The sequence below is a fragment of the Lathyrus oleraceus genome, chromosome 6, assembly GCF_024323335.1.
Source record: "Lathyrus oleraceus cultivar Zhongwan6 chromosome 6, CAAS_Psat_ZW6_1.0, whole genome shotgun sequence".
Lineage (NCBI taxonomy): Eukaryota > Viridiplantae > Streptophyta > Magnoliopsida > Fabales > Fabaceae > Lathyrus > Lathyrus oleraceus.
In genome coordinates this window covers 460,976,128-460,986,125 of record NC_066584.1, presented here as the reverse complement: position 1 = coordinate 460,986,125, position 9,998 = coordinate 460,976,128, and the positions used below count along the sequence as shown (strand labels likewise).

At 37.9% G+C, this 9,998-nt stretch overlaps 1 protein-coding gene across 1 annotated transcript; it reads left to right on the top strand.

Moving 5' to 3' along the window:
- Positions 1-8,045: 8,045 nt before the first annotated feature.
- LOC127096237 (uncharacterized) lies at positions 8,046-9,122 on the top strand. The gene is made up of 2 exons (XM_051034829.1): positions 8,046-8,211; positions 8,536-9,122. The coding sequence occupies exons 1-2, from the start codon at positions 8,046-8,048 to the stop codon at positions 9,120-9,122; spliced, it is 753 nt and encodes a 250-aa protein (XP_050890786.1).
- Positions 9,123-9,998: the final 876 nt, after the last annotated feature.

The following is a 9,998-nucleotide window of genomic DNA, read 5'->3' as shown; positions in this document are numbered from 1 at the left end:
ATGGGCGAAGGATAATATGTAATATCACTCTTTTCACCATCCAACAGTGAACAACCCCTCAATTTGGTTTCCCCATTTTCCCCTTCAACAGTCTCTTTTTTTATGCTATATAAGTGAGACTTGGAGACTTGAAGAAAAATGTCGGTGCTACAACAATTTGACAAGCCTGTTTCTTTGTGAAAAGCTATCAACTTTTTACACAGTTTTCTGTAAGTATTTGGTTATCATTTGTGTAAAATCTGTTTGTATAAAAGCAACTTGTAACACAGAAAATATTACTCAAACTGTTTATTTGATTCCTTAAGGAGACTAGGGTATAGTCGGATCCTTGAGAAGACAAAGAAGGGTATTCTTTGTGATTCCTTAAGGAGACTAGGGTATAGTCGGATCCTTGAAAAGACAAAGAAGTTTATTCTTTGTGATTATTGTAATCAGTTGATTATAGTGGATTAAGTTTTTATGTATAAGGCAAAATCACTTTGGCGGATGGATCTAAGTAGCTTTGAGTTTCAAACGAACCAAGATAAAAATACTTGTGTTTTTATCTCTTTGTTATTAACATTTAAGTGGTGTTCTTGAGTTGACAAAAATCTTTTATTTTGTAAAACCCAATTCTATCTAGGGGTAGTTAACATTTTTCTTTCTATATGCTTCTACAATATAGTAGTTAAAAATCTTTTAATCTTTTTATGCTTCTACCTTATAGTAGTTTAGCAATTTTCATTCTCTATATACTATATATTATGGTAATTAACATTTTCTATTCTCTTTGAGATTCCATCATATGGTAGTTAATCTTTGTTGGCCAAAATTTGACATTTGAATACTCAAGATTGAATTTATGGATTCTATTAAAGTAAGAGCTAAGGAGACACTGAAAGACTTTCACAGAGATTCCATCACTTTTTATTTTAGCTTAATACATATTTTAGTCTCTTAACTTAATTTAATGTTCTGCTTTAGTCCTTTAACTAAAAAACATTACAAGTTAGTCCTTTAACTTCATTTTAGTTACCCAATTTGGTCCCTTCTGTCGATTTCTGATAAAAAAACGTTAAGTTTGGTGACGTAACGTGACAACAAAGACATTAGTACAAATTTGAGTCAACATATGTAGTTAAAAACTAATACACTATTTAAACTGCAGGAGTTTTGTTTTAACCTCTGAAAATAAAACCCCGCAATTTAAACATCGTATCAATTTTTAACTACATATGTTGACTCAAATTTGTACCAATTGTTTGTTGTCATGCCACGTCACCAGAACATAACATATTTTTGTCAAAATTTGATGGAAGCGACCAAATAGGATAACTGAAGTGAAGTTAATGGACTAACTTGTAATGTTTTTTAATTAAGGTACTAAAGCGGAACATTAAATTAAGTAAATGAATTTGGTGATTACTATGCCTTTTATTTTTTAGCTAATGTGATTCCGACTTGTATATATATTTTTTGTTGTAATTTTCTTTCATGGGTTACATTGTATATTGTTCTTTTCAACTTAGAAATGTTAATCCATATTATAATTGAAGAAGGTGTTAGAGTTAGTTGTGTTAGTTATTATAGTTAGTTGAAACCTCCAGGAGGGGCAACGACCACATGTTTCCCTTCAGGACATATCACCTCGCCCCAAGTACTTTCCACTTGCCCAATTATGCGAAATATGGGAAATTACATTTCTTGGTCAGGGAGAAATCATGGCCAGCAATTGATCCACGTCTCCTTAGAAAATAAGGATTCAACTACCCACCATTGACTGAGTGAACGATGATCCTTCCCAAGGAAATCATAGGCCTAAAGGCCTCAATAAAATACTTCCCCCTTAACAGGAAAAAGGGGAAATCATTCATACCCTAAGAACAACACTTACATGCAAAGCGTATCACCTCACGTGAGTTGGCCCTCCAAAACCATCGTAAACACTATAGCACTGTCATACAAGGTCTCTCGCCGCTGCGGAAAAGCCTTAACTGTTATAAACCTACTAAGACCTCTGAGTATCTCTTACCATTATAGGGATACCATGCACACCTTCACATTTTGACCAGCACATTAGCGACCACCTTAGGTCCCCCGATTAACATAACTTGGGTGACACCTCTTTCATTCTCATTCCTCCCATCTTACTTCCAAAGGTGGACGATAAAACCTACGTTACAAATATTGTAGTCGGGGGTTTTGCTGGTGGAGGATGTTCCAACTCCTCTAGAAGTAAATATGTAAGGCAGGTGCTTGCTATAAATGTCATATCTCCTAGTTTCGCTAGGGGATAACCAAGGGAAACAAAGGTTAACATCACCTTTTTTCACAGGGATGTCATTGGAGTCAACCCTCATGATATTGACCTTATGGTCATCATTGTGCAACATGGCAACTAGGATATCAAACGAGTCTTGATAGATCTCGGGAGTTCTGTCGACATCCTATTTTGGGATGCTTTTTAGAGGTTTAAGCTAAATCCTAACAAAGTCAAAGTGTTCAGGAGCTCGTTAATATGATTGTCAAGTGAACAAGTACAAGTTAAGGGATACGTGAGCCTATAGACAACCTGTGGTGAGGGAGCAGACGCCAAAGTGATTGAAATCAGCTACCTTATCTTAGACGTCATGTCTCTCTATAATATCATCATAGACTGACCCGTCATCAATGCATTAGGCGTGGCCATTTCACCCGATACCTGGTCCTAAAGTACCTGATGCATGGAGGGAGAGTCGGTACGATTCGAGGAGACTAACAGATTGCTCAAGTATATTATCAGAATAGTCTGGAAACATAAAGGGAAAAGTTAACCCTTGTGGGTGCACCCTCCCTGAAGCTCCATATGTAGACATCAATTGTTGGGATTTCAGGTTGGGTGCAGACAATGAGAGACTCATGCCCACAGAGGATTTGAAGGAAGTCAGAATAGGCCTCTTAGCCCATCAGGTGAAGAAGATTGGTAATTTGCTTACCGAGGAAGAATAACACTAGCTATTTGACCAACTATTAGAAATGATGATTTGTTCGCCTGGGCTCCCTCTGATATTCCCAAGATAGATACCAAAGTGGTGAACCACCATCTCGCCATCAACCTTTCTTCCAAGCCAGTGGTGGAGAGGAAGCAAAAGTTGGCAAGGAGAAGAAAGTCTCCATTGATGAAGAGGTAGGTACGTTGTCCAACATCGAGTTCATTAAGGAAACAAAATATCCTACTTGGTTGGATAACATAGTGTTGGTGAGGAAGGAATCAAACAAATGGTGCATGTGCATGGACTTTACTGATCTGAACGCCACCTGTCCTATGAACCCGTACCCACTATCGGATATAAATCATCTTATCGATGGATCCTTAGGCTAGGGCATGTTGAGCTTTATGGATTCCTACCAGGGTACAACCAGATTCGGATGGATCCCATGGATGCCCCCAAAATAGCCTTCATGTTGAATCACAATAACAACTACTACAATGTCATGCCTATCGATCTTCAGAATGTTGGCGCCACCTATCAGTGACTTATGGATGTTGTGTTTTACCATCAAATAGGGCGGAACCTAGAGGTATATGTTGACAATGTTATAGTGAAAACTACCGAAGATGCAACCATGATGAATATTTGGAGGAGGTTTTGCAGTCCGTTAGAAGTACAATATACACTTGAATCCCGCCAAGTGCTCTTTCTAAGTTTAGGCCAGAAAGTTCTTAGGGTTCACGCGGACGAAAAGAGGTATTTGAAGCTAATCCAAATAAATGTCAGACCATAATCGCTATGATAAGCCCTACCAACTTAAAGAAGGCGTAATAACTTACAGGTCATCTCGTCGCCATATCTCACCTCCTCTCATGTGTGGGCGACAAAGCTTTCCTTTTCTTTTTTGCTCTGAAGAATAAAGAGAGATTCAAATGGAATGCATAATGCGATAAGGCTTTCTCAAAGGTAAAATCCCTCCTTGCATTTCCTCCCATTCTTACTCTCCCGAGGGAGGAATCACCACTACTCTTTAACCATTCGGTTATAGAGCAGATGATGAGCTCATTACTTGTCTAAGGGACAGATAGGGAAGAGAGGCTTATGTATTCCATAAGCAAGGTTTTTAAAGGCGCCAAAATGCATTATTAAAAGATTGAGAAGCTAGAGATAATTTTCGTTGTACCATCTGAGGCCGAAGAGGACGGGGAGTAGTTGTAACACCCGAGGCCGAAAAGGGCGGGAGGTGGTTACGCAAATTCACATTGGAATGAGAGGATCATGTGGCTGTGCAGGTATGAGACTACATGGTTAAAGGAAGGCTTATAAGGATTGATTGGTATTACATATACCAACAATATGCATCTTCTTTTTGGTAGCCTAACAAATAAGAACTTCATAGTTAAACGTGCTTGACTTGGAGTAAAATTTGGATTTGTGGCCTTATGAGAAGTTTCTCGGAAAGCGTGTGAGTAAGGACAAAATAAGTTGAAAAGATATGTGTTGGTTTGTGGGGTCAGTCGGTAATCTTGAAATCAATATGGGGCGTTACAAATGGTATCAGAGCAGACCACTCCTAGTATGTTGTGGTTCAAGGACGAATCAAGCGGAAGCTTATGGGCATGTAACACCCGAGGCCGAAGAGGAAGAGGAATGATTGTAACACTCGAGGCCGAATAGGGCGGGGATTGGTTTCCTAAATTCACATCAGAATGAGAGGACCACTAGGTTGTGTAGGTATGAGACTACATGGTTGAAGGAAGGCTTATAAGAATTGATTAGTACTAACTATACCGATAAGATGCATCTTCTTTTTGGTAACCTAATAAATAAGAACTCCACAGTTAAGTGTGCTTAATTTGGAATAGTATTTGGATGGATGACCTTCTGGGAAGTTTCCTAGAAATCATGTGAGTGAGGTAAAAACATGCCTAAAAGACTCGTGTTAGTTTATGGGGTCAGTTGGTAATCCTTAAAGCAGTATGAGGCGTTACAAACGCTATCAATAAGACCTTTCCCGGTATGTTATGTTTCAGGGATGAACTAAGAGAAAGCTTATGGGTATGTAACACCCGAGGCCGAAGAGGCGGGGAGTGGTCGCCTGAATTCACATTGGAATGAGAGGACCTTAAGGCTATGCAGGTACGAGACTTCATGGTTTAAGGAAAGCTTATAAGGATTGATTGGTACTACATGTACCAATAAGATGCATCTTATTTTTGGTAGCCTAACAAATAAGAACTTCATAGGTAAGCGTACTTGACTTGGAGTAGTATTTGGATGGGTGATCTTCTGAGAAGTTTCCTAGAAATCATGTGAGTAAGGACAAAACATGTTGAAAAGCCCATTTTGGTTTGAGGGGTTAGTCCGTAATCCTGAAAGTAGTCTGGGGAATTACAATCATCGTCATGATAAGGAAGTCGTGGCCTTACTTCTAGGGTCACAAAATCTTCCTTAGTAACAACTATACTTATTGCTCGACAGGTTCTGAAGAAGCCATATTTGACATTAAGGATTGTGTCTTGTGTAACGCCCCGATTTTATTTAAATTAATTTTCGTAATTTAATTGTGTGATAGATGTGGTTGTGTTATGTTGATTGGTGTTTTGATGAGTTATGTACCCTTAGTGTGGAGTGATTGCCTTAGAAATTAAGGTGTTCAGGAGTGTCTGAGCAAAAATGTAGTAAGGATGGTGTGGTGAGTTAAACTAATTAATCATATTAGTTATTATTTATTTAATTAATTAATATTATATGAATATTAATTTAATTATTTAATTTGAATGGATTATTATTATTATTATTATTATTATTATTAAGAAAATAATGATAATATAATAAGTTAAAAAAATAATAGGAATTAGAATAAAAAGAATAGAAAAGGGGATTTGGGATAAAAACTCAGTAACGTAACTTTTGGGAGAAAAGAGGAGAAATAGAGAAAGAGAGAAGAAGATGTTAGGGCTCAAGGGGAGATTCACCATTGTTGAAGGTTAAAGAATATATTGCTAGGAACTCTAAGGTAAGGGTGAGGTTCTGATTATCTAAGGGTTAACATGATATGGTGGGTAGATTATGCCATGTAATTGTGTTTTCTTCTCTATGTTGAATTATGTGAATGATAAATGTTGAATTGCGTGAATGATGAATTGTTCTTGTTAGAATCATAAAATTTGATTGGATTGCTGTTGTCAATGTAGTGTGAATTGATGTTGTTTCGGGTCAGAGTCAGAACGGGGTTATGAATGTTTTCGGGGTAACTAAGTTGGGGTTTTGAACTTTGGAAAAGTGATTTTTGGTTTGAAATGTGGTATAAACGATTTGGGAGAAAATTAGGTTTTGGGATGAATTTTAGATGATTTTCGTTTTGAAAAAGTTGCAGAAAAGTTATTCTGCCACAGTGTAATCGGTTACCAGAATTGGAGCAACCGGCTACACTGCTTAAAAAATATGTTTTTGGGCAAAAATTGAGGGGTGTAACCGATTACTGGTTTTTGAGTAATCGGTTACCCTGTGTAACAGAGGCCACACAAAGGCTGGAATTAGGGGTGTAACCAGTTACCGGATTTTAGGTAATTGGTTACCATGTGCGTCTTGGCAATGGGTTGCGCTACTGGAGGTAGTGTAACCGGTTACTGATTTTGGGGTAACCGATTACATTGGAAGCAATTTCTTAAAAACTTTAAAAAAATTATAACTTTTGTTCCGAGTGTCCGATTCGAGTGTTGTTTGAAGCGTCGCAAAGCTGAGAGCATTTGCTATCATTTAAAATTGGTTTCAGTACCTGAAAATGAATATTTTTCTGTGTGATAGTGTTGATATGCATTGTAATATTTATGTGGTGGTGTAACATAACCTTAAATGCATTGTTGTTGTTTGTTATATTGTATGTTGATGTTGTTGAGATGTATAACATGTGTTTGATGCATGATAGCCAATATTGGCGGTGTACATTGACTATGGAGGTGGGTCATTGTGCATGATATTGTTGTTGCATGTGTTGTATATTTCATGCATTCATGTCGTTGAATAAATGGCCAGTTTTTGGTGAGCCTCAAATCCTATTATGTAGATTGGGCCGGTAGCTGATTTCGGAGATGATGGAATCTGTGAGACGTTATCGGAGGTGATGCTAACAGATTGATGACTTTGATCCATGATGTTGGATGGTTGATTATGTTGTTGTTATGTTGGATGATTGTTATGTTGCTATTATGTGTGAATAACCATTGTGTGGATTATATGGAATTGTGTTGTGGAATGGGTGTTGTGCATGTGATAGTCAAATGCTTACCTATTATCATGATTTCCTTTATATAATTTTGATATCTTACCCCTTTTGTTTGAATGTTGCCTTCACGTGGGGAACATGCAGATAATCCACAGTAGGAGCCCAGATGTGAGTGGAAGATGCGGTCTTCTGTTTTATTTTTATGTCGGTGTTTGGTCTGATGTGTAGCAATGGGGAATTGGAATGTTGTGTCTTTAATTATGTTTTAACATTCCTTATATGACATGTTATGTTGATGTTGGTTATGCTGAGTTAACTATTTGTTATTGTTGCTCCGTTGCGATTTAATAAAAGTTAACATTTAGACATGTGGTTATTACTACTATTTTTACAACTGTAAAGTGTTACATGTCTTTTCAATTGAGCAAGTTGATTGTATGTTGTAGAGTAGCATCCTAAATTGCATGTTGAATTATTTTACTCTGATAAATGTTTTAAATTTACGTAGGGAAAAATTAGGATGTTACATAGTGGTATTATAACATGTCGGTCTGGTGTGACAATTGAATATTATCCATGTTGTCTCTACCATTCTTGATGTTGTTTGTGTGAATTAGAAAATGGCTGGAAGAAACGATGCTTCTATTTCTGCTGCTTTGTAGGCTGTTGCTCAGGCTGTGTAGAATCAACCTAATGCTGGTGGGAGCGACGAGTTCCTACATTTGGGGAAGTTCCATATGAATAATCCGCCTACTTTCAAAGGTAGGTACGATCCTGGTGGAGTGCAGACTTGGCTTAGGGAGATTGATAGGATTTTTAGAGTGATGGATTGATTTGAGGCATATAAGGTGTGGTTCGGTACACATATGCTAGCTGAGGAAGTTGATGACTGGTGGATCAACACTTGTCAGGTGTTGGATGCTGCAACTGAAGTTGCAACTTGGGTTGTGTTCAACAGGGAATTTCTGAGAAAGTACTTTCCTGAGGATGTTCGTGGGAAAAACGAGATTAAGTTTTTGGAGCTGAAGCAGGGTAACTTATAAGTTACTGAGTATGCTTCCAGATTTATGGAATTTGTTAAGTTCTACCCTCATTAAAATGAGGTGATTGCTGAGTTCTCTAAGTGTATCAAATTCGATAATGGTTTGTGTCTTGAGATTAAGCAGGCGATTGGATGCCAACAGATCAGGAGGTTTCCAGAGTTGGTGAACATTTGTGGAGTTTATGAGGATGATAGTAAGGCTCAATCGACTTACCATAAGGGGCTGAGCGAGAGAAGAGGATAGCAAATTCCGAATTATGAGAAGCCAAGTGGGGGAGGCGCTCATACTCCTCTTAAGTGCTACAAGTGAATAGAGTTGGGTCATCGTGTCAGTGATGTGAAGAAGTATTACAAGTGTGGGAAGTCAGGACATCTCGTTGCTGATTGCAAAGATAATGTAGTAACTTGCTACAACTATGGTGAACCGGGACATATCAACATTCATTGCGTGAAGCCTAAGAAAGCTTCAATTGGAGGAAAGGTGTTTTCTCTGACGGGGACTCAGAATTCCAGTGATGAAAGGTTGATCAGAGGTATATGTTATATTAATAGTACACCATTGATTGCTATTATTGATATTGGTGCTACTCATTCTTTTATTGTTGCTGACTGTGTGAAAAGGCTAGGCCTTGTTGTGCCTCCTATGAATGGAGAAATGGTTATCAAAATTCCTGCTAAAGGTTCAGTGACTACTACTTCAGTTTTTTTGAATTGTCCTATGTTAATCTTTGATAAATATTTTAGCATTGATATCATTTACTTTCCATTGGAGAATCTTAATGTTATCTTGGGGATGAACTGGTTGGAGTTCAATCATGTTTATATTAATTGTCATAACAAGTCGGTGCAGTTTCTTACTCCTGGTGAAGAGGAAGAATCTGGCTTCTTGTCTACTCGATAGTGGAAGGAGCTTTTGGGAGAGGAAGCTAAGATGTTTGCAATGTTCGTGGCGTTATCTGCTAAGAGTAAGGAAGTGATTGATGAATTGAAGGTAGTACGGGATTTTCCAGAAGTGTTTCCAGATGACATTTCAGATGTACCGCCAGAGAGCGAGGTGGAGTTCTCTACTGATCTTGTCCCTGGTACCATACCTATTTCTATGGCACCATAAAGGATTTCTGCATCGGAGTTAGCAAAGTTGAAGAAAAAACTAGAAGATCTGTTATAAAAGAGATTTGTGAGACCAAGTTGGTAAAGAAGAAAGACGGTAGCATGAGGTTGTGTGTGGATTACCGGTAGTTGAATAAAGTGACGGTTAAGAACAGGTATCCACTTCCGAGAATAAATGACTTGATGGATCATTTGGTGGGTGCACATGTGTTTAGAGAAATTGATTTGAGGTCAAGTTACCACCAGATTAGAGTTAAGGATGAAGATGTACAGAAGACGGTGTTTAGAACTCGATATGGACACTATGAGTATTTGGTGATGTTGTTCGGTGTTTCTAATGCACCCAAAGTATTTATGGAGTACATTAATCGTATCTTTCATTCTTACTTGGATCATTTTGTAATGGTATTTATTGATGACATTCTGATCTATTCTAAATCAAAAGAAGAACATGTTGAGCACTTGCGAGTTGTATTGCAAGTGTTGAAGGAGAATAAGCTTTATGATAAATTGTCGAAGTGTGAATTCTGGTTGAAAGAGGTTAGCTTTCTTGGTCATGTTATTTCAGGTGGTGGTATTGATGTGGATCCATCCAAGGTAAATGCAGTTCTACAATGGGAGGCATTCAAAGTCGGTGACATAGATTAGAAGCTTTTTGGGCTTGGCT